The 25,185-nt window shown below is 39.9% G+C and overlaps 2 protein-coding genes across 2 annotated transcripts; one reads left to right on the top strand and one right to left on the bottom strand.

Moving 5' to 3' along the window:
• Positions 1-4,021: 4,021 nt before the first annotated feature.
• plpp6 (phospholipid phosphatase 6) lies at positions 4,022-7,354 on the bottom strand. The gene is made up of 2 exons (XM_005923215.3): positions 6,862-7,354; positions 4,022-4,723 (listed from the first exon to the last, which is right to left on the bottom strand). The coding sequence occupies exons 1-2, from the start codon at positions 7,352-7,354 to the stop codon at positions 4,356-4,358; spliced, it is 861 nt and encodes a 286-aa protein (XP_005923277.1). The 3' UTR covers positions 4,022-4,355.
• prdx6 (peroxiredoxin 6) lies at positions 7,256-14,638 on the top strand. Its single transcript, XM_005923216.3, has 6 exons — positions 7,256-7,383; positions 8,016-8,250; positions 10,120-10,276; positions 11,592-11,735; positions 13,504-13,650; positions 14,347-14,638. Exons 2-6 carry the CDS (start codon positions 8,159-8,161, stop codon positions 14,470-14,472), a joined length of 666 nt encoding a protein of 221 aa, XP_005923278.1. The 5' UTR covers positions 7,256-7,383; positions 8,016-8,158; the 3' UTR covers positions 14,473-14,638.
• Positions 14,639-25,185: the final 10,547 nt, after the last annotated feature.

Genomic DNA, 25,185 nt, shown 5'->3' with positions numbered 1-25,185 from the left:
TAATGGGAAGGGTCAATAGCCTCTGTGACAATGCCAACGTCAAACACACATTTCAGTTACAACATCTTAACTACTTGCGTCATTTAAAATTTTATTGTTAATGTTGGACCTCACTTGGGCATTTAATCAACTACTGATAGTGGCATTGCACCAAAATGGATTAAACATCAAAATAAATCTGGGAAATACAGCAATATGTGAACTGAAAAACTTCGCGTACAGGTTCAGTCATTGGGTCAGTGTGGATAATTATTAACCCAGTGATACCTAACCCAGTGAAACATGACTGTTTCTTGTGTTTTGACTAAAAATTGAAATTCACATCGGGTTCAGTAGGTCAAAGAGCCAGGTCATCAAATATATAATCTACGAACATTATATCACTCATTATTGTAGTTGAAAAAGAGACATTATTCAGTCCTTTTGGCGATGGCGATTTCCACAAATGCACATTCCACATTTATTGATGCATCTTAGTACATGTACAATGCAGAAACAAAACCATATACCTCATGTCCATTCATCCATGAACCCCTTGCAGCACACACCATATCATAACATAATAAATGAAATAGTAAACCTAAACATGGCATCACCTAAATGTGATACCAACAAAATAACTGCTTGCTGCTTTGGCACAAGTGGCAAATAAATTGTGTAATTTAAAAGAAATCAGCTTATTAGTTTTCTATTTACTTATCTAGATTATTGCCCTCATTTTTTTAAACATTGGTGGAGCATTAAAAAGAAGTAAAAAAGTAAAACTCTAGTATTGTTAGGAATTATTTCACAGTGTAGGAATTAGGACAAATTTTCAATAAGAAAATTTTAGGCAATATTTTCTTGGACTGAAATTTTTAATTTTCAGACAGAGCAATCAGGTATGGACTTGAGGAAATTATTTCATTCCAGGTGTTTACCCATGCATTCCATGCATTTGGGGGGGGGGGTTTCAAGATCTCTGTCTAAATAAATAAATAAATGTGGGTAAATTCCCAGATGATTAAACATCCAACTATTTTGTAGATAATAACTGAAATGAGTAAAGAAAATAAACAGTCTATGTATGCAAGATAATTCATAATTTTATTGGGTGGGTTATATTGGTTGGGTCTGATTATTGGGTGGGGGGGGTGGGGGTCATAACACCCCTAACCCCCCTGGAAATTACGCCCCTGCAGCTATCTTCTAATTTGCTTCCAAATTTATCACAAAAGTCAGGAAATTTGTGTTTGCTCAGTTATTTCTTTGTTGTAACACTCTATATTTCATACCGTTGGAAATCCTGTTTATTTCCCCTTAAATGCTGCCATATTTGTAAGAAAAATGCTTTTGTGGTTTGAGCAGAAGTATTGAGTACGTTGTTTGCCCCCATGAAAACCTTGCCAAATCTCCTCTGGCAATGCAAAACAACTTAGTCTGCTCTTTACTCTTGTTTGTGTCGTTTATTGGGTTGAATTATTGAGGTTTGAAGACACAAGACATGTTGGCAATTTAGCAGTTTGTAAATTAACAATCGGGCTTCAGTAGCATGCGGACGAACCATACGCAGCCACAATAACCTGGCATCTCCTGCTCATGCTGGTTACCAGGTTGGTCACACACTGCTATGGGATCGCATCCCATTCTTCAACCAGTATTTGTCACAAATCAGCCAGTCTGGTTGTGCTGGTAACTCTCGCACAAACAGCACGCACAAGTTGATCCCATATGTGTTCATTGGAAATCAACGAACACCATCTTCTCAACTTCCAAACTCTGGAAGGACCCCGTTCAATGTTCAAAAGTAGTGAGTCCATACTTTAATAGGCGATCTGACTGCTGTGGACAGAATCTGGACGCATTACTGAATGTTCCTCCACACTTTCAGGTTTCAGTGCACATGTTACTCACACCAACAATGCAAATGGGCCTTACTGTGAAGGGCAGTCATGATATTGTCCAGCATTTTGTCCTCTGTAGAAGACAGCCTGCAGTTTCGAGGTTCTGACAGGGTGAGGAAACGGTTTTCATGTGGTGTTGTCTTCTTGTGACATGCGCTTCATGGCCTACTTCTGACTTCATCCGTTATATGGAACTTGATCTTTAATTTGGAGAAGGTATTAGAGCTCACTCCAAATAATGCTGCAATTTTATTTTGGACAACATCCCCTTGAAGTTGCTCTTGAAGTTGGCAAGAGCCCTATCCAGATCAGTCAAACGTAGCATGTTTGGAGCACTAACTGGCAGGGTCACTGGTGCTGCTAGTCAGAAGCTCAAAAACAAAGAATCAATAGCAGAATAAGCTGTTTGGCATTGGCAGAGAAGATTTGGCAAGTTTCTCATAGGTGCAACGCAAATACTCAACTCTGCTGCACAACCCACAAATGCATTTCCCTTACAAATGTGGCACCATTTAGGGGGAAACAACAGGCTCTCCAGCAGTATAAGATTTATCGCCCAGAAGCATTGCTACAACAAAGAAATAATCAACCAAACTTTTACTTTTTGTGCAAAGTTCTAATGCAGCAAAGGGCTTAAAAGAAAACCAGAAAACAAGACTGAAAAATTGGTTAATAATGAAACTACAGATCATTATTTTTTTCCCCTTCATATACGATTATGTATTTAATGTCCAAGAGCATTTAAATGTGAATGAAAAAAAACTAACCATGCAATATTTACAATCTTTTAAATATATTTAAAACAGCACACCTGTGAGTCATTCAAGTGAATCAAGTTACTTTTTTTCATTAGTTTTTCAGTAAATTTCACAATGAAAACGTCTATATACAGTATATACTCCTGTAGTACTTAAGACCCAAGTGTGTGCATTATACATTCCTGCCTAATAAAGACAAATGTGCAGTGTCTTATTCCATTTAAGTGAAGACAACTCTTAAGCCAATTGATTTTTGGGTGAATTGTCTCTTTAAGCAAATACACTGTACAATTCTGATATGCCAACTATACTGCGTTTGCAAATTTCTGCAAGTGATATATGTAGACGACCTGATAACATTACGGTTAAGTGTATGTAATCCTTCAGAGCTGATAAGTTATCAGTTACATGTACAGTTTTGGTTGACTATTAATGAAAGAGAGATAGTGTTAAAGTGAAACAGACAAATATATGGGGTGCAATTAATCTTTATGAGGGTTTGGATGTGCCTCCTTAAAAGAATGTTATGTCTTCTTATCTGATCAGTAGTCACGTAAAGAAGAAAAAAGGCCCTCTGTGCTCTGTGAACAAAGCTTTGAGGACATGTTAGGGCTTATATCATGATTAGCTCCAAGAAAGGCTAGAGGGGGGCAGGTGAAGACAGGTAAGCAAGTTTGCTATATGTGCAGTTTTCATTTGATGTCAGCAAGTAAATGTGAATTGTGAAAAAAAACAAACTATTCACAGAGTAGTTATACAATCTTTCATTAAAAAACAAAAACAAAAACCCAGCATGTCTGATTCATAAATTATAAAACAAGTTACATTCTGGATATTTTTAATTCAGTTTTTCCCATTATGTTTAATAAATACTACTATTTAATACGTTTTTGCCATGGTTTCCAGATTGAACAACTTATTTCACTGTAAACTTTCAGACAGTGTTTAAAGCTGTGCAGCAACTCTAAAGTACACTTCTTTTGATGCACGCGAATAAGCTGCCACTGGTGGAATGTTGTGGTAGCATAACATTGTGTTCAACACATCTGTTTCACTTTTAAAAACTTTTTGCTAGATTTTGTAAAGACTGAACTGAGCTTGCTTATAAAGTTTGTGGATGTGTAAAGTAAGTAAGAGCCCATTAAACTGTGTTGTGAATGTAAAATTGAGTTTAGACTTTATATTGTATCCTTGAATCAAGCTACAGAAGTGTCATAAGTGAGTTAGAGAACTTCAAGGTAAATGGTCAAACCTGTTCTCCTGTAATCTGTTGGGATTAACCTGCTACTTGTTATAGACGAGCTAGCAGCTACCTCAGAAAGAGGGCTAGTAGTGGACTTAGTTGTCACACAACATGAAAAACTCTTCGTTTTTTTTTTGGGTTTTTTTGATAAAGATCTACTCTCTAGTGTCAGCATAATCTCCAATACAACACTTATGGGATGTAAAAAGTATTCTTAATATTTATTTGAATGTATAAAAACATTTATTTTATAACAAAACAATTTTTGTTTTAACACAACTTTCTGCTCCACAACATTATTCATATTTCTCTTCAGCAAATATCGTTTTGTTACAAAGTAAATGTATTTTTAAAATGATCCCAACCTTAGAAATAGTGCTGCTTTCAATTCAGTGAGAATATATTACTATAAGGGAAAAAGGTGTGTACGTGCTGCTTTACTCAAATATAAACTACCATTTCCTTAAGTCCTTAAGCTGACTGTCCCAGCAGCCCTTGCAGTGTTTGAGGGGACAGCCACAGCATTTCCACAAGGTTGTACTGGCAATAGCCCATCCAGAACCCAAACATCACATCAGTCACATTGTGCCTGCCCAGCATCACTCGACTCAACCCTACCAGGCCCACCCACAGCAGAACGAGGACTCTCAACGGGGCAGCCAGCACGAGGTGAGCCAGCAGGAAGCGGCCACACATGGCGGCACGCGTGGCATGTCCGGAGGGGAAGGAGTAGCGGTCCACAGAAAAGGTGGCGAACATGTCCATACGATTATGTGCTGGCCGACGCCGACGCACCACCGCCTTAACAATGCCAACCAAGATCAGGTCCAGCAGCAGGCCTGCAGGGGAAGAAGATGGAGATATGCTACAATGCATGAAACAACAACAACACAACCACATTAAAACAAACAAACAAATGTGAATGAAGCATGTTGTATGAAGTGTTTACAGTGATCAAGTAGAGTAGAAAAGCACCAGGTAAGAACCAGACCATTGACTATTTAGTCCATTTCAGTGCCAGCAAATCCTCCAGGATCTTGAAGATTAAGCAGATGAATTAAACTTTGTGTTAACCTTTATTTTTTCCTATTAAAAGTGAAAAATTAACTTGACTTGCAGATTTTTAGACTTGTAGAAGGCCTACAATAATCTGCAATCTGGTAAAGATTGTTGTTGTTTGAACCAGGGTTTTCTTATTGAAAAAAATAAATAAAAATTAACAAAACGCAAAACCTAACTGTTATTTGCACCACAATGATATCACAAAGAATTTCACAGTATGATGAAAGGGAAAGATACAACAGCAGCATTGATTACAGGAATGACTGCAGTTTTTAAGTCGTGTTTCTGCATTGAGAGAATGAAAAGCTTTTGGTCTCCTGGGCTGCAGCACTGAAAAATTAATGCAACACTCAGGTGGCATGAAGCCAATTCGCTTCTATGAATCTAATGAAAGGGCTTCGGCAAAATGAAAACAGAAATGCACATTGCATCCATCATTACTGACAACTACTATGTGGTTACATTATTATCTGCTGCTTTTAAGACCTGAGGTTAATAACCATAGAGAGAAAAGGGTTTAGACGGTTTGCATTATCACACAGCAGCTTGCTGCTTCCCTTTTAAGCTGTTCTTTTGAAGTAAGTGCACTACTTAGCCCCCACATCAGAGTGCTGTGTAAGAGAGAGTCTTGTTCCAAACATGTTTTGATGAAGAGCTGGGATTTTACCAAAACCAATGCTTACTTGCTCTAAACTACTTAAGGTAATACTTCTTAAAGCCTTGTGTTTATTTAATGCTGATATGAACCACAGTAGTTGGTGCTTACTCACTAACATTATGCATTTGGGAGGGTTGGCAAGTAAATATTAAATGATTACTGAAAGACTATGGGGACATATTGAACTTTTTATTCAATACCCTTGGGGCACATCTCTCTATTGTGGTAGATGAGATTTAACTAGGGAAGCCCTTATTCAATAGTCTGTTATTTAATGCCCCTTAACATAAAGTTTCTGCCTGATCCAGCTTAAACGGCAGCTTAATTCAGTTTCTGACTTCTCCTTAATATCTGAAAGTGGAAAGCGGGTCATAAAATAGAGAAAATGTCCATCACACTTTGTCATAGGTCAATTTCATATGAAACTATTACTCATATTTTTAGCTTAGAAGCCCATTAAACATTCTGAAATTCTGCATGTTTGTTTTCCTATGATATTACCGAGGTAATACTGCCACCGTACAGCAATAAATGTATAATGTAAAACCACAATAAATAAGTACATGCAATCACAAATGACACTGTGGGCTTTACGGATACCAACTGCTTAATCCAATTATGACTCTGAACACATAACCAAGCACTGTGCAACCTCGGTAATTAAAGAACTGTTTATAACTCGGTCTAGAATTCAAATATAGGTCTTTGGCATTTCTGGTTTCACTGCAGAATACTCAGGTCTTGACCCTGCTCTTCTGAAAACATCACTATCACATGTATTTCCTTGCTGTGGCTTCACACAGCATCACATGGACACTCCCTGGAGGCAAAGAAGCCCCAGACCACTTTGGCACTTCAGTCAACATTTTACATAGCTATCCAGTTTTCCAGATTAAGACCTATTTCACATAATCTTATGCTTTTACCAGTTTTCCAAGCTGTGAAGGAACATCACAAAAGGTGTAACAGGTGACATCTACAGGTGAGAGCCAGCCAATACCAATTACACAAAGATAACCCTATATACTCATTATCTGACGCGTTAAGAGAGGTGGGATCAGCTCTTCTGTTGCTTAAGTGAAGAAATTATGAAAGAAGAACTGTGCAGGACAAATCAGGACCGGGAAGGAGCAAGGAGCTGTGACACCAAACCCAGCTCAGTGGCGCACTGATATGTATTGAGAGGGGTTTATCTGTGATTACATACGATGCTGGAAGAAGAAGCAACATGAAAGAACACAAAAAGCAGAGTTTTACCCATGAAAAGGTTGAGCATGACTTCTTGTCCTGCAGCACTGTCGCTCTTGTACAGACAGTAGGCGGTACCAGCCAGCCACGGGATACCATGTCCCGATATCTCTAAGAGCTTCATTAAGGGGCGCACACTGCCCCAGGATGAGTCCTCACAGGCACACACTCCCAGCTGCTTGGACAGCCACAGGTCGATGGCCAGCAGGGAGCTGAGCGCTACGCGAATGAGGGAGGGGTTGAGCCGGATACCATCCTCTTCAGGTGGCCCCTGGCCGCTCGCGGAGCCCGTGGAGGAGCCGGAGCCCCGGCGCCGAGTGGGGCTTTCAGAGGCTCGAAGGCGGGCCGTGGTCGGGTCGGAGCCCTGGCGCTGGAGCAGGTGTGGCGGTGAAGACCGGTTTAGCGGCTTTGTCAGAGACATGAACTCGTAGCGACCGTTGGAGCTCCCGAGCACCGGGCTTCCTCCGCTGCGACCGGGGTTTTTCGCTTTAGGAGAGGGCATGGTGTCCGTTAACTCACCGGCGTAGACAGGTATGTGTAGTGTAGATGCACAGCAGCTGTAAATTTTCTGCAGTGCTGTCCCGGTTGTCGCTTCTTTAGCTCATCTGTTGTACGTTTCACAATTCTTATCACGTCCAGGAAAAGATGAGCCGTGACGCCATATTTGTTGTTCTTCTCGCAAAGTATCCTGGGAAGCTGTGTTTTCGAAACTATTTTATTCCCTTAGCGAAGTTATCGCGACTAAAATTGTGTAGAAATTGTGTATTTTCAAAATAAATAAACAAATAATTGAATAAATACATGTATAAAATTGAGTAGTTTTAAGTTTGCATGTATTTGATTTCTATAAAACTGAGTTAGTACGGTTTAATATTTGCAATCTTTTTTATCTTTTGTTTTTAAGTCTATTTATTTTTTAGAGAACGTTCGTTTAATTCATTTTCTATAAAACTGATTTTTTTATAGCAAACTGACAAGGCCTAAAATTTATGACGAGTTCTCCATATTTTAATGAATTAATTTATTAATTTTGGTCTTCGTTTTTACATTAGCAATATATCTTTCTTACACTTTGCACATTATTTTTTGAAAAGTTTTAAATTATTTTTTTTCTAATACGTTTGCGTCGTTATTCTCTGTTTGTCCAAACCCACGTGTTTTAGGACTCTTCTCTGGTTGGTCGGTGAGCTACGCTGGACCGAATGGATCCGCCTCTATCCGGATCCATTGACATATTGCGCAGTGGGGTCAGCATTTTGCTCCTGTCCTTTATCTCTGGTGTTTGAGCTGAACAGGAGAGTCGAGCATGCCTGGACTTCTGTTGGGAGACGAATTCCCAAATTTCGAGGCCGACACCAGCATCGGCAGGATCAAGTTTCACGACTTCCTGGGCAACTCGTGAGTGTCATCTTGCAGCATACAGACGTCGCACTGTAACTTGTTTTAAGTGGGTTTTGGTAGTAATGCTGCAACAGTGCAGCTTATTGCGTGCTCAGTCAGTTACCATCCCTTCGCGATTCCTCTCGATTAAAAGCTTTAGCAGATTTTTCCCAGATCTTACTCGCCAGTTATGGCGGCTGACATAGACGGCGTTACACAAGCGTGACCTGTTGGTTTAGAGACACTTGAAAACTTAGTTAACAGTCTTAACTACACGCTGTTAACAGGTAAACTGTTAGACAATAAAATCGACTACAAGAAGCAGTTCATTAGATACTGGAGGTGTAAACTGTGAAACGGTTGTGTGCGTGGCTGTTTGTTTTCCCTCTAGTCTGTTCTCCACTGAGGTTTAATTGCACTCCTTGTTGTGTGCCTATTGTTGAACTTGGCAGTGCACACATCCTTCAAACATCCAACAATAATAGGCTCGATTGGTTAAAAGAGCAGAGAAAAAAAGAGCACTGTGTGCATGTATAATATTTAACACACCCCCGCACACAGCTCGAGGTGAAATGTGGAAATGCACATTTTGCTGTGAGGTGTCCCAATAACATGATGCAACGTCCTTTGGGTATTTTTTCCCCCACTCTTCTCTCCTCCCCATAAAAAACGATGTGCTTTAAACAGGAACACTTTTCAACACTACTTAAATATCTGGGGTGTTTTTCTTTCCTTCGGAAAAACTGAAACATGTAGTTGTTAGCTGATTTGTAAATACCCAAGAAAATAATTTGCAATGATTTATGGCAAACCATTCAAAATTCAGGCTTCTCCTATATGCAGTTTTATATCCCTACAAATCAAACGCCTTGCAGTTTTTGCCAGAGAAAGCAGAATATTTGGGGGAAAAAAAGAATGAAAACAGTCATTCTGCTATCCTAAAGTTTTGGCACACATTGCGTTATCAAAAGTATAACTGGATCAGATAATTCCAGCTTTCATCAACATGAGAACACCACCCAGTTTTGGTGACTGCATAATAACTTCCTTATTTTTCCCTCCTCGGAAATGTTGGACTGTGTGAGGCAGCCATCTGTTCAAACCGTTTCAAGCTTTTCCTTGTGCCTTTTCCCCCTCATTTGGATTTTTTTTTTTTTTTCCCTACCAGTTCAAATTCTAATCCCAAGAGGTGAACAAACTTTGTTCAGCTTCATTTGAAGCCTGGTAGTCGTAGGATATTTAGCCAAAAACATCAAAAAAGCAAACAAAAAAACCCAAACTAGTTTAGTCACCCAATAATCATGCTTCTAAACCATGTGATGAGGGGTCACAACAGACTGAAGGGCAAATCCATCCAAGTCATGGCAGACTCCAAACTCACATGATTCCAAAGCTACTTTAAAAAGACCAACAGGTAACTCCTTAGTGGATTTAAAGTCTTGTTCTCTCTGTCATACTCACAGATGCCTGTTGCTTTAGCCTGTGTTTGGAAATTACTCTCCTCCTTTTGTTCCCCTTTCTCTGCTATTTCATCCTCCTTTTTTTTTTCTTTTCTTTTTTTGTTTCGGCTCCTACTCTTTAATTATCTTTTTCTTTCAGAATATTTCTCAGTATCAGTTTGTAAAGCATGTTGGAAGCACAGGGTGGTGAAAGCATGAAAACTTGCTTATTGTTTTACAAGTCTCTTCAGCTTGTGGTTACCTTGAACTTGTGACTTGTTTTTTGTAACACACCCTGTCTATAAAGATTTGAATTGCACACGATGACTGTTATAAAGATGATCGAACACATCGGAACTTTTTATTTTAACATTTTATTTTTTACTTTTAATTGATGCTCCAAACAGAGGCCTTGTTGAGTTGGAACAACGTCTCTTTTCCCCTGCAGATGGGGTATCCTGTTCTCCCACCCGAGGGACTTCACTCCTGTATGCACCACTGAGCTCGCCCGTGCTGCCAAGATCAGCAATGAGTTCAAGAAACGAGGCGTAAAGATGATTGCCTTGTCCATTGACAGTGTTGCTGATCACAACAGCTGGAGCAAGGTTAGGAATGCACAAGCACAGACTGTATAAGAACTTTTTTTTCCCTTTAAGTTCTTCAGGACACCCTTGCTGAAAAGTACATATTATTGAGATATTGACCATTATCTTCAAACTCAACCTGGTATTATCAGGTTATATAATCTATCCTAAGCTTAATTTCTTCACATTTCCAGAGATAATAATTGTCTAATGTCCGTGGACTGGGAAGATCTGGTTCTGTCTGCTCCGTTGGGAGAAAAAAACCTGTTTATCTTAACTTTAGTGCTCCTACATGTCTGGTCTAAGAGTAATTAAGTAATTTAGCCTTCAAGTCCCAACTCGAGTTAAGTTTCCAGTAAGAAGCACATACAGTAGGTTAAGTGCTGCAAATAGTATATGGAAACATGCACCTCATCAGAAGCACTAAATGGTAGTTATTTTCAAAACCAGCAAGGGGTGTAATGAAATAGTTTTGCATGGCAAGAAAGAACGAATATGAAAGTAAATTTACAACCTTCAACTGGAACTAAAGTATGAAAATGATATTAAGTGTAAAATACACTGAGGAAGAAATAATGTTTATTATAATGATTACTTACTTAATTATTGTCTCTTTCTTGTTTTTCTTGTTTCTGTTGTAGTGTATATTATTATTATTGTTATCACACTTTTTTTAATGTGGACTTTACTACAGCTGTTATTTGTACATTACTTTGAGTGTAAGGAATCATAGCTGATCCTGGTCAAGCAAAAAGCACCAAACTTTTATAATAGTCTACAAAATGTTTCTGAGTGGATCAGAGCTGTGCTGCTTTTTCTTTTTCTTTAAATCTGTGAAATCTTCTACTTAAAATAATCTGGAGTATTAAGTATTTATAATAGAGTATAATACAGTAGAGCACTTTGGTCACCAGCCGTGGTTTTACCTTTTTACTTTATAAAAATACAGATTTAATTTTGACTTAAATATGTAATTCTACATATCATTTAAACTTTTTTTTTTACCAATGTAAACTATTTTTAATGTATTTTGTTTGTCAAAGAAAGTTAAACTATTATGGATTCTTTTTCTTCTTCTACTTCTACTTCTACCACGTTTATTCTTCAAATTAACAATGATGGTACTACAGGCGAATATACTTATGGCCTTTATAAAACATGCTGCTGTTCCTTATCCAGTAGTTAAAGATTACATGCCGAGGATCTGTGATCACTCATCAAACCTGTGCTGCAATAGTGGAGAGATGGCTGCCAGGAGGGACACAATTATTAACAGAGGATGAAATGTGAACTAACAACCATTTAAAAGCTGACTGTATCTCTTGTCTCTGAACAGGATGTGATGGCTGTTAGCAAAAACGCTGATACTGACCTGCCTTTCCCCATCATTGCTGATGACAAGAGGGAGCTGTCAGTCCTGATGGGTATGCTGGACCCAGATGAGAAAGACAAAGATGGCATGCCCCTCACGGCTCGCTGTGTGAGAAACCCATTCACTTTTTATTTTCTTCAATAAATAAAAGTAAAACAAAAAATAGCACTATAATTGTGAAAGAACAGACAACAATTAGATGCATATTTTTGCATATTTTTATTTTGCAATAAGATCTGCACTGACTTGCATGCTTGTGAAATGTTTTGGCTTTATACTTGCTGTTTTAATTACCCACCATACCTGGTAGTTAATACTTGAAAAAAGTATTGATTTTTACAGTTAAACAGAAATGTACACTTGCTGGCCACTCTGTTAGCCACACCTTGCTAGTCCCGGGCAATGTTCAGATTCAATAAGGTGCTGGAAACATTCCTCAGAGGTTTTTGGTCCGTGTTGACACGATCGCATTACACAGTTGCTGTAGATTTGTCAGCTGCACATTTATGACGCGACGCTCCCATTCCACCACATCCTGAAGGTGCTTCATTGGTTTGAGATCTGGTGACTGAGAGGGCCATTGGTGGATAGCAATGAGTCATTGGTGGATAGTGAACTCATTTTCATGTTCAAGAAACCAGTTTGAGATCATTTGAGCTTTGTGACATGACACAAATGTCAAAGTTGACCATACTATCCAAATCTCACTGCCGAAATTTAGATTTATCAGATCCAGTATTGTCTTTCCTTTTTGTTGTCCTGTTTTGGTGTGTGAACTGTAGCCTCAGTTAGGGCTGTGCAATATGACCAAAATCTCATATCCCGATATAAGAATTCTATCGTCTAATAACGATATAAATCACAAAAATTTAACATTTTCTGTAAATTCTGTAAATCTCGGGCAGCTCATCTTGCGGGAAGTGTTTCCAGCTGCGCGTCATGTAGCTGGAGTCGAGTGTTTTAATTAACCGATGCATGAAATTATACATTTTTAGACATAAGTTGTAAAGGCTGCCGTTTTCTTTGTGAGTAATTATTACACAGCGTGCTGCGGGGAAAACCCTGTTCTAACGTTTGAGTCTAAGGTTTATTTTTTAAGCACCTGGCGGCTCTTTTTTTTAATTCTCATCCGTAAATAATCTGCTCTTTCACGTGATTCAGTTTATTTTGAAAAGTCTCAACAGGATCTTGAGCTTTATTGTGAAAGCTTTATGTGGACCATAAACAAGCGGACACGCGATGCTGTTACCGTCGTTGTTGCTAACCACAACGCATAAAACAGGCGCTTGTCCGTCCGTAGTGTGGTTAAATTAAATATAAGAGAAAGAGAGAACTTTAAGAAATTAATATAGCCATCAAAATGATGAAAAAATATTGCCATAAACAGTTTATTTTGCGACACCACGAAACAAACGATAGCGTAAAATGAAAAGATAGACGTTTTTATATGGTCATCCGATATATATTGTTATATCGAACAGCCCTAGCCTCAGTGTCCTGTTCTAACCTGACTGGTGTGTCATTGTTGATGACCTGTGGCATCAACAAGGCACTTTTCACACAGAGAACTACTGCTCACAGTTTTTAAAAATGTTTTTCTTTTTTTTCTTTTTTTAAACATTCTCAACATTTTCTGAAATGCTCAGAGAGCCCACATGGCAAAAACAACAATGTTCACTTAAATCCCCTTTTCTTCTTCATTGAACTTCAGACATAACTAACAAGGTGGCCAGTTATTTAATTATTTTAATTCAGTTAGCAAGGAAACCCTTTTTTCTGTTTTAGCATTTTTGGACATATTGAATTTTTTTAAATCTAAAACACAGAGTATATCCAGAGTGTTGTGGTTAAGGAGTGTTATCTCGTTCCACTTTAGGTGTTTGTGATCGGCCCTGACAAGAAGCTGAAGTTGTCCATCCTATACCCTGCAACTACAGGAAGAAACTTTGATGAGCTGCTCAGAGTTATTGACTCTCTGCAGCTGACTGCACAGAAGAAGGTTGCCACACCAGTTGACTGGAAGGTACGTAGTGAAGGCATCAGTCAGCAAGTGAGGTCATCAACAGAGAACAAGAACTGATGTAACGCCACCTGCGCAGCTACTGAGCAGCAGCTCTTAATAAGTTATCCATGCCAAGTGTGCATCATTGAACTAGACTGCAAATAGCAAATAATGTTATTATGACAAATGTAAAAACTCACATTCAATATCTGGTAAATATCGTCCTGGGACCCAGCCTGTTCATTTTATTATAATTTTTCTTTTTCCATTGAAATTTTTCTCCAACTAAGACTATAGCAGTCTGTCATATTATAAAACATTAGTGTTTTATAGAAATGATTTAAATAGTTGGGAAATATTCACTTTTTGCTAATAAAGACTCATAAAGTGCTTTTAAGTTCTATTAAATATGGGCCTGCAGTGAGTAGACAATTGGCCTAGCACTAAGGCTGAATGCAGAATGGTTCTTTCCAAGCTAGCTGACTCAAAATCCACCAATAGCATGTTACGTCTTATTTTTGGGGGGTCAGTTTTAAATTTGTGTTAAACTTTTCTTGGTCTGAAGCACCAACCATTTTTAAGGTCGGCTAACTGCCTCCTAAATTTCATTTAACATTTTAGGTTTATTCCTAAAAAGTGGTTTATTGGGGGAATGTCGTATGATGAAATAGTAAAGGCGTATACCCTGTGTCTAAAATACCCTTACATGTTTTTCAGCCCGGTGACAAAGTCATGGTCATTCCCTCGCTCTCAGATGCTGAAGCTGCTTCTCTGTTTCCTAATGGTGTGACAACTGAAGAAGTGCCTTCTGGAAAGAAATACCTGCGCTACACCCACATCTGAAAGCACATTACTCTTTGACCTGGAAATCTTTGGTTAATAATTCACATAAATCGGTGCACGTACCCAGTTAGGTGACTTGTATTTTCAGTCATGCAACATTTCCAACACTGAAGCAGAAATGCCTTATCCCCAAACTACTTATCCCCAAATAAACACATTTTTCACATTTGTTTTGTGCTTTCTGAGCCTTTCCCTTTTTGTACAATTTTTCAACAGTTTTAAACAAGGTCCTCATGTGTAATTTGCCACTAGGTGTCCTCCTACAACCTGGCATGGAACTATTACCATGCTACCTTTGCTGCAGTAGTGCTTTCTGTCAGTAGGTGGCAGTATGTGTTAAATGGAATCCTCGCTGAGCTATTGGCAAAAGAACCAACTTGTTCTCAACAACTGCAGTGATAGGGAGTGGTACCACATGTAATGAAATGACTACTTGTATTTTCACACATTAAAAAGATGATAGAGGACACTGGTAGTAAAGGTGAGCTCTACTTTCAGTAATGTTGTATTTCTCATAATATGCAGACTTTCAAAACCTTCTCACGCTTTTCTGTTTTCGTTGCGCTGCCTCAGCTTGCAGATTATGCATAATTATGTCTTTAATGTACCAATGAGCATTATGCTACTGGAATATGTTTTTAATTAAGCTAAATCTTTTACTATTTATCTGACTGTACTTTAGTTCATAACACCACATTTAGAATTATGAAGCAGAAACCTTGCTAGATAATGGATTTGTGATTTCCAGCCACAAAGAGTAACATTAAAAGATGTGGGATTGAGGCACTTCACTTTTCAGAGTTTCAGGTTTTTAGCAGTACTTCCAAAGAGCTACCCGCCCCTCCCTACACTCCATGTAGAGGTGTGGTGACGGCGTAATTAGCACTGTTGCCTCACAGCAAGGTCCTGAGTTGGACTTCACCATCTGGCTGGAGCATTTCTGTGTAGAGTTTGCATGGGTTGTCCCTGTGCACTCTGGCTTCCTCCAATACTCCAAAGACACAGAATTAAATGGGTTAGGTTAACTGGTGATATTAAATTGCCCATAGATCTGAATGCAAGTGTGAGTTGCTGTCTCTCTGTTAGCCCTGTAACAGATGGGTGGCCTGTGCAGGATGCACCCTGTGTTATTAAAAGTTCCAGATGAAAAAATAAATAATCCAGGTCTTTTATATGCACCCCCCCCCCCCCCCCACACTTTATTATTAATTTCAAAGACACATAGTCATGTGTTCGTAAATCTATAAAGCATCACAAACTTCCAGAGACCGATGAAAGACTCGAACTTTCAGCTGCAGAAAAATCATCTCAGCAGGACGACCTTAACTGAGACATTAAACCCAGGTGTAGGTTTTCTCTTTGGGTTATTCAACCATCAAAACTGCATGGCTGAGGATCGAATTAATTACCTTAAGTAGTCTGAAGGTGAGCACTTGTGTCTCTCACACACATACACACACATGCTCTGACCTTGCATTCACTCTCAGTCTGAGGAATGCTGAGGTCAAAGAGAAAAGATGGGATTCCCTTTGAGTGCAGAGGTGCAAAATAGTGCAGGGGCAGATAAAATATCTCAGAGTGCTCCTCCTTTCCACCCTTGTCATCCACACAATGTGAACTGGAATGTTGTTCTTTTTTCTTTTCCATCGCCTGGACAACATTTTTTTTTCTAAAAGATTGCATATAGTTTGCAGTTTTCCAAACATGTAGTGCTGCATTCTTACTGATGAAAATGTTGAGTCTTAGGCCGTGGCCTAAGCTTTCAAATGTGTGTTGAAGGTTTGTGTATTCATCAGGTAAGCCTTGCACTGTGTCTCCTCTGTCTGTTCTCTCTTTTCCTTGTCTGATGGCTGTTTTGTCCTCAGGAGCCATCCAAAATAACACCCACACAGACACACCGTGCTGATCAAATGGATTTCTCAAATTCCAGACTACAATAGCCAGTGCCAGAGCATGAGAACGGCTTTGGGTGTCTGGGCATAATTGGCCAGTATCCACCCCCTCACCACTCACCCTGCATCACCATGTTCATCTATCACCCCTCACTTCTTGGCTATCGAACCAACTCACCCCACCTCGCCTCAGCAACACCAGTACATGTAATACAACACCAGCCCCAACCAGGTCTCACGGGGTAACACACACAATACCAGCTGCTGGCCTCTTTCTTTCTGTAGAATGAGCACACACACACACACACACACACACACACACACAATACCCATGATCAAAGAAATACAGGCTGCTCTAAAAGGAGTGGCCTTCAGTCCATCTCAGAAAATAAGATGTTTTCCTCTCAGATGCTTCAGATGAGGGTTTTCTGGAGAAGTGATTTAAATAGAATGGAGATAAGCTTTATGCATGCACCTGGTATGTCAAAATCATACTGTAAGTCAAAATATATTGCAGGTTACATATGAATCTACAGCCAGTTGGTTGCTGTGTATGTTGCTATTTAGCCACAAGAGGGGAATCGGTTGACAAGTAAGCACGATTCCCTAAATGTGAAAACAGCACTTCGATGTAAAGAGCATTAAAAACACCCGAACACATGTATGTATGTATGTATGTATTCTTATTCACGAACATGTGCTTTTTCTGGAAGAGCTCATTATTCTCGTCTTGTGTGCCAGGCATTGACTTCATCACCTGAAGCTGCCCGTGACCTGCAGGTTAACAAGCCAGAGACCAGAGGGGCTCCACAACGCACCACATATGCACGTGCGCTCACACATATGCAAAGCTGAGGTTTGATACTTTCCAGACGCGCCCCCGCTCTCTCTCCACCCTACATCGCCTGGCACTCTCACCCGCTCCGCTCTCCACATCTCCCACACACGTTAAACCAGTCTAACACACACTCACACAATGGCACCTCCCCCATTTCACTCAACCCGGCTTATCAAAGTTTTCGCTTCTTCAGCTTCCCTTTCCCATGCACAGACATAACACTGCACAGCCAAAGCCCTCACTTTGTTTCTTCTTCCATCACAGTGCTCTTCAATCCTCTTTATGATTCACAGTGTTTACATTCTGAAAACTGCTGCAAAGCCCGAAGGCATTTCTGTGTACCGACCGCCCAAGTATGACTTAGATAGACTTACTGATAGGACATAAGCTACGTGAACAGATTGAAGGTCAGAAACATGAGTGATGACCTCAGGATTTGGCTGAACTTTAAGAAGTATTAACCGCATCACAGTCAACAGTCACCCCTGAGCTTTCCTCACTCCTGCTGAAGCATGGGTCATGACACACACACACACCTGCATACACAGAGGTGAAGACATAATGATGAAAGTGATGAAAGTGTATGATCTGGGTGCCGAGATAAATGCAATTGTTTTGATGACACCTCATAAATACAGCATCCAGACAGGCTATTACTGCAGCACAGGTCAGGGCCGGCTATTGCTCTGAATGAAGAAGGTGATAAATGTGAAGGTAAAAGTGCAATCCCTCTATGTGCTTATCTTTGCCTCTCTCTATCAATATTGCTGCCTTTCTCTCGCTTTTTGCCCTCCCTCATCCTCTCTATTAGAGACACATTGATCACGGGCTGCTGGCATATCACCTGAGTAATGGCTAAGGGTGTCTGGGCTTTAAAACAGCTTCAGCAGAGCGCCAAGAGCTTTATCATGGCGACACGGTAAATGGCTCATATAATAGAGTGTGCGATGTGTATGTGTGCACGATCATAATGCAGGGCACATTAAGATGAGAAACCAAACACAACCCAATAAGAATCACAGACCACCAGCCCTGCCATACAACGCAGATGTGCTAGACCTCTTTGAGTCATTAAAATGCTTTGCAACAGAGACATCTGCACTGTAATTATTGAAAGTGCAGTTTCTCCTACTTCTCTCCTAAATGAGTAGTTTGGACTTTTCTGAAACATACTCATTTGTTGGTTAGAGTTAGATGAAGAAACTGATGTCAAATCTGTTGGCAAAAGCACACAGTTTGTTTGCTCAGCTCCTTTTTGGCTTAATGCAAAATCGGGTAAGGCTGCCAGGTGGCAACTGGGCCTGAAAAATAAAGCAAACATGGAAGGGTGAACATGGTAGTTCCTCCAATAGTTATTTTAAGGCTAACTAAAAAGGGGAGTTAACCCCTATGGACTCCCGTGGTAAAATGCCTAACTTTAGAGCAGCAAATACACATCTTTCCAGCCTTGTAGAAGAAATGGATTTGGTTTGGTTGACATTTTCCCCCATTCATTACAACTGAAGAGGTTTAAATTCTGTTGCAGCTTAATTTTGTATAATTAGGGCCTATACTCAGTTAAATGGAGTCCCCAAACTGCTTCTCTCAACCATGTGTGTGGTGTCAGTGTTAGTTTTGGTGAGTGAAATCATAGTATTTATCTGTATGTAACTTGGCACTGATTAGCAGGCACATCTTTGTGATGCACCAAATCCAAAGACAAGTTTCTTCTGATAACTAAAAAACAACTTTAGCAAGATGGTGACAGTCATCTTTCTAAAGTTTAGTGTGGTGACTTGGTGGGAGCATCCATCCTTCTTATGGAGTCTATGAATTTCACCATTATCAGTATTAAACTATAGAAAGACCTAAAACTATAAAAGCTGTTACATTTCTATTTGGGGGTTAGAGTCTGAGAACCACTGTGAATCCACTGTGATAAAATCACCTTGACCTAGTTAAAAACTGACCACTAACCAGGCTCTGACAGAGCGAGTCCTCCTGTTGTTGTCGCCCTTTCGCAGAAACCTGAATTGAACATCACAGGGAATGAAAGTGAGGAGCCCAAAATGCTCCAGCAATAAGAATATTTGATGAAAATAAAACAGACAGAAAAATAGAGATCTACAATTCCCAAACCTGCTGTGTTTTTTTCCACCAGTTTATTTATGTTTAAGCAGAGGGCAGTCAATCTGAGAGGGCAGAGAGAAGGTGGCTGTGAAACATTATCGCTGGGGGAAAAGAGAATGAATGCCACGTTCCTCTATGTGTGTGTGTGTTTGCATGCACGTGAGCTTGCGTGTGTGGCAGTTTGCACGTTTGTGTGTGTGTGTGTGTCATGTGGTGGACAGAGAGGGGGAGGAAAGTGGAGGCAGAGGTGAGGAACAAGAAGAGAGTGGGGAAAGTTGAAGTTGAGATGGTAATGCCATAGAAACTTTTTAAAGGTTTGGACGATTCTCCCTGAACTGTAATGGGCTAGTTTGGAGCATAATGAAACCAGTCTGGCTTTCCTGGCTCTCACACCCCAGGTCATGTGCATGCACACACACACAGAGCTGAGAGAGGGTAACACGTGTTTTTCTTTAGCACTTGTTTATGTTCATCCAACAGTGGGAGTGCAGAGCCATAGTTAACTATCAATTAAAGCGATGATCATAAAACAAGCACTTGTAAATAAACAGTGCCAAGCTGGAGAGATTCAGAGAAAAGCTAAAAAACAAAATATATTTGTAGTGCAACACATATATACCTGCCTGCTCCTGAAGAAAATGTTATCTTAAACTCTAGAGAGAGAGAGAAAAAAACACTAAGATCATTGCTACACTCAGTTTAATATCCTTGAAAGTTACTGTTATTTTGTCACTTGTGGGTTTCACCTCACCAGCAAACAGTAAGGTTTTTGGGTTACTGCTTTCAGTAAGTGCGCTTATAAAACTTGTGTGTTAATGGGGCTTTAAGCCAGCATATGTTACACATGGAGAGTAACAAGTCTCCGTGTGTGTGTTAAAAAAGTTTGGAGGTGTGCATCAGAATGTGTGTGTGTGCGTGTGCACTTTGACTTAGTATAATGAGCTCCCCTGGGTCTCCCTCACCTTCCACCCCTCCTTCCATGCCTCCATTGCTCCCCCCGTTCTTCTTCTTCTCCCTAAACTTGGCCTTATTAACCCTTCACTTCCCCCCATATGTTTATTTAAGTAGGAGATGGTGGGGAGTAGAGGTGAGTCGACTGCGTGTACACACGTTTATTTACATAGGTCGGCCCGGGGATTTGAGAAGGTGGAAACAGGGAAGGGAGAATAAGCTGGTGTGACTTCGATTTCTTGCTTGGGTTTCTGTACTGGAAGCAAAAAGACAAAGGAGTAACAGCTTAGATGTCGGGTCATTGGCTTCACACCTTGGACTGACCCAGTGGCCATGATTCTGAGGTCAACCTTAGCTCTAAACATGCTAAACAGGTCAACTAAGTCAGCTACTCATCCCCTCTAGCTTACCCCAAACCTTTATAGGGGTCACAGGTCAGGAGCTGCCCTTTACTGATGTCCATATGAATGTGGGTATAGTTCACCTGAGGGTGCCGCTGAATACAAACTTGTCACCTGACCAAGTGAACTTTGCAAACTAATATACACATGTGTGTTATAGCCAACACTTGATTAGGTTTTACATTATTACCTGCTGACAGGAGGAACTAGACCTACAACAAATTTAGATCCGCGAGAGATTTTAAGCAAAACACTTCATTTTCAGCAGTCTGGGCAAAATTAATAATATATTTTCTTTATTCTTGCAATTTTGTTTATTCTGGTTGTTTGCGATTCATCCAGCTAAGATATTTGGAAGAGCATGGTTTTTGGTCAAGAGACTCCAAAAAGTGGCAAATTGTTGTTTTTGTAGAAATAAAATTGTTTAGAATTTGTCAATTAATGAACTTTAAAGATGCTCAAGGTGTGACAGAGGAAGAAGAAGAAGAAGAGGAAGAAACATACATGACTGGATTCCTCTACTACTGTGCTGGGATAGATGCTCCCATCTAACTCTTGGCAGGAAAGTAAATAAGCAGTCAAACCATAATGACTTTAAATATTAACACTTAAAAGAGCTAAGCTTTTGACAAACCTACATGCCATTAGCAGTAAAATGACTCTTCTCTTTGGTCACCTTTGCTCATCTCTTTGATCAGGTCTTTGCTCACCTTCAGGATAGTAAAGCTGAGAGTCCCCACCTGTTGTAGGATCTGAGCTTATCTGATGCTGAACAAAAACTGAAAGTCAAATATTTGCTGTTTGTTCTTGGATTACAGAAAATAAAATGTGACTTATTTGAATAACCAGTGGGTATTTATGGCTCTCTCAAAGGTCTTAGTCTTATTCTTGATACGGTGTAGTATTTGCATTAGCGTGTTTAGGACAGGAGCACTGCAGTAACCAGCAGGGATCAAGGGATTACACCCAAAGCTCAGTCCAAGACATTCTTTGGCTTTCCGTTTAACTCCTGAATGACAAAACAAAAATATCTGAAAAATTGGAAATCCTGTTAAATGTTGCAGATAACTTTTGGGGTTACATGTGTTTTTCCACAAAACGGCAATGTGATTAAAACTTCTGTAGCTATGGCAATGAAAGACAGACTAGTGTACTACCTTGTCTCAGGTAGGGCTTTGGCTCTTTGACAGTTTTTTTTGGTGGGGATTTTTTGTAAACAGCTTAAGTTCAAGGTAACGGCAGCAGGACGGGGAAGAGCGGGTGGGAGGGTGGGGAATTCAGATCTCCAAATAGAAAGGGATTTCCCCGCAGCCTTACTTTCTCCGTCTGCTCAGTTGTCACCTGGACTGGATTTTAGGCCACTTACAGTGGGATTAGTGCCATGTTTCAAGCTCAGTGAGCCTGATCTTGGTCTAAAAATCTCACAGTGATGACATCACAGTCTTGTTGTCAAGGAATTATGTATAAAACACTTATAAAAACAGGGCAGGATAATCACTCTGACTCTTTTTTGAAAAAACAATGCTGCTGATGGAGTAATGGACAAAAGGGCAAGCTATTTCGAAACTAATCACATGTAGTGGCTGCTGGATAAATAACCAATCACACTTACACAGAGAGCCAGAGACAAATGAAAAAGAAAGAGACAGGAAAGGAAAGAGAAAGTTGACGGACGGAAAGAGAAAGACGGGATGAGTCATTCAACCTGCTAAATGGATCCACCTGAAGAGAACCGGAGAGAACCGATTGACAGGGACAGACAGAAAAGCTGATGCCAGTAAGAAAGCAGAGCAAAGAGCGTGGAGGTGAAAGGCAGACAGAAAATCACTTTTTAAGTGTTGCCCAGCATTGGTTAACTCTCAGAGCTGCTGCCAGGGAGAGGTTTTCTGTGCCACTCCAGCACAGTGAGTCTTTGTAACTCAGGTTCTCAGAGGAGCTCAACGCTGCTCCAGCTGGCCTGTACCCAGCCAGGCTTTCTCATGTCAGGACACAGACAATCAGGCACAGTGGGGTATACTGGATGCTGGGGAATTTTGAGCATGTTTCTTATCTTAACTTAACAAAATAGCAGCTAAAACCCACTTGATACCATTTACAGAATATACTGGGCAAAGCCTCCAGATCTGTTCTAGGATTTAACAGCAAACAGAGACCTTTTTAAAGAGAGGTCTTTGTTTTATTGCATTCACTGTTGTTACTACTCTGCTGGGAACTAAGCAGAAACAATACTTATACTGTACCAGAGTGAATGGTTTTATATACCAATGCTACCATACTGTACTGAGAGACTCAAGTTTGCCAACTCAAACTACTTAACATTTAAACACTTATGGAAGTTAACTAATCACAAGTACCCTCATACTGAGGTTAAGTAGTTTTTTATGCACTTGTGCTTTTTGGATGTCTTAATATAAGTTGCTCTACTTGACAACGTTAATGCAGTAATTATATTTTTCCAATAGCAAGTCAATTTCAGGTATAATCAAGTATAATAAATGAAATCAATATTCATTCACTGACTGTCAATGAATGAAGGAGACTTTTAAAAGAATTTGGAGGATGTTGATGAGTTCACAGATTTTTAGACATTTTTAACCTTTTTTAAATTTTCCTGCTTGCAGTGTAACTGCATTCATTTATTCATTCAGTTCTGCTCTGAAACATTGCTTGTAATGGTTCCCCTTATTAATAGTGTATGTTGTTGATCCTGCATGAGGAGACATGCAAGGCTGCAAGTCCACCATGCTGACAAGGGCTATAAAACATTTTCTGAATTAGAGACAAAGCAGCAAGACAAAGCAACCAGTGGCTCCTTTCACCACAAAACAGGAATAAACTCCCCATTATTTGCCCAGAAGGCTGCGCTAGCGGTACCACGATAAAGGCTACGTGGATTAGCATTCTTTGACACTATTAGTAAACACATATTCTAAATACATATTTTATATTTATTCCATGCACAGACCATATAGAAATTATAATTTCAATGGTAGACAAGGGGCTAACTTATTTGATCCTTGAACTATATAGACGCCTGTGAAAAAAATGTCCCTGCCGCTCACTTTTATAGCTTCTGTGACTGTTTTGCTAATCAGATTATCTTCAGATTTTGTAGATTCATGTCTTATTTAATTCAACATAATGCCTCTTAAATTTCATGTAGCATGAAATAAAAATGAAAGCCGGGTATTCTTAGAGCCTGGCTACCTTGTAATCCACACATTGCTATTGTATTAGCATTCAGCATCCCTCAGTTTCTCATTTAGACTCACCAGGATCTGTGAAGTTTCTCTAAAAATCAGGAATGCCAAAAGTTGATGCTTTGTTCACCTTTTACATACACTGTGGTTGGATGTTGTTACATTTTCCTTATAAATGCCAAGATAGGGAAAAGAGCAACATGAAGGGTCTTATGAAGACCGTTCGTCAATAGTACTGGCTTAAGGGAACATTGGCTTCATTGTGAACGATTTTGTATTGTTATGAATGTGGTTTAACATATTTCTTCAAAACATTTTATATGTAGTCACCTAGTTTGGGAGCTGCTGACAATGATAGTCATATATATAATGTCCACATTTTTTATGCTCATTCAGCCCCTCTGTAAGGAAACATTCATATGTATAATATTTTTGTCTTTGCTTTTCCATCTTTAATTTTCTGCCTTGTTAATTGAAGTCGTCTCAAAGACTGAGAGGACACCAGTTTCGCCGTCAATAGCAACATTCATCATTCAGTAGCATGCACTATATGTTGTTTTGTCAGCGCTAAAAGGTGAATATATCTCACAGCTCAAAAGCAGGGTAGGGATGGGGGGATGGGGGAGGAGGGTTAACTACACCCTTGCAGCTCCTCCTCCTCTCCTCCTTCTGCACTGATGCACAGATAAGAGCAGACAATACATTTCTTTGAATGCATGCAGGGAAGAGAGGAGTTTGACTGATCAGCGCACTTACAGGCACGCACACACACACATAGTAGCATATTTGTCAAGAGGTCTGTGACAGGCACACGTTCACGAGTGTGCTATCATCTGTCTTTATGAGTCTTTGACAGGAAATAAGGCTGCACTCTAAATTACATGTCTCTCTGTCCCCAGTCCAAAACAGACACGTCTGAACTGTCTGCGAAACAAGGCCTTTTACAGTGGGTGGTAAACAGAACAAGTTATTGCAGGTACGCTTGCACGCGCGCACACATAAACCAAAGCTTGTCCTCGGCAATGTTTGTGATGGAGGAGTCGGTATAAAACAAGCAGACAGCTGAAAGGGCACTTTGCCACTTGGCACACAGCCATTTTCCATTTAACGTCCCCTCCTTTCTCCTCCATTTAAACACAAGTGCATCAGCTCGGGAGTCGTTTCAACTTTGTCTCTCTCTTTCTTTGGAAAACCCACTTTTAGATTATGTTAGTGTGTGGCCAGGTTTCCTATAGCACCAAGAATGCTCCTTTGTTTTGGTGATCGGATCCTCATCAGAGGAGAGGAGAGGAGGAATGAGGACAGATGTGGAGGTGGGGGGG

The sequence above is a fragment of the Haplochromis burtoni genome, unplaced genomic scaffold (genome assembly GCF_018398535.1).
Source record: "Haplochromis burtoni strain Fernald_Lab_line unplaced genomic scaffold, NCSU_Asbu1 Contig_65, whole genome shotgun sequence".
NCBI lineage: Eukaryota > Metazoa > Chordata > Actinopteri > Cichliformes > Cichlidae > Haplochromis > Haplochromis burtoni.
Note: the sequence above shows the minus strand (reverse complement) of the source record. Positions and strands in the feature narration are given on the sequence as shown.

What these genes read in the sequence shown, in the direction of transcription:
- plpp6 (XM_005923215.3), bottom strand. Translation starts at nt 7,354, where the DNA reads ATGCCCTCTCCTAAAGCGAAAAACCCCGGTCGCAGCGGAGGAAGCCCG. An exon ending in CATGCTCAACCTTTTCATGG is followed by an intron (nt 4,724 to 6,861) that starts GTAAAACTCTGC and finishes CTTCCCCTGCAG; the next exon opens with GCCTGCTGCTGGACCTGATC.
- prdx6 (XM_005923216.3), top strand. Translation starts at nt 8,159, where the DNA reads ATGCCTGGACTTCTGTTGGGAGACGAATTCCCAAATTTCGAGGCCGAC. An exon ending in TGCCCCTCACGGCTCGCTGT is followed by an intron (nt 11,736 to 13,503) that starts GTGAGAAACCCA and finishes GTTCCACTTTAG; the next exon opens with GTGTTTGTGATCGGCCCTGA. An exon ending in CCACACCAGTTGACTGGAAG is followed by an intron (nt 13,651 to 14,346) that starts GTACGTAGTGAA and finishes CATGTTTTTCAG; the next exon opens with CCCGGTGACAAAGTCATGGT.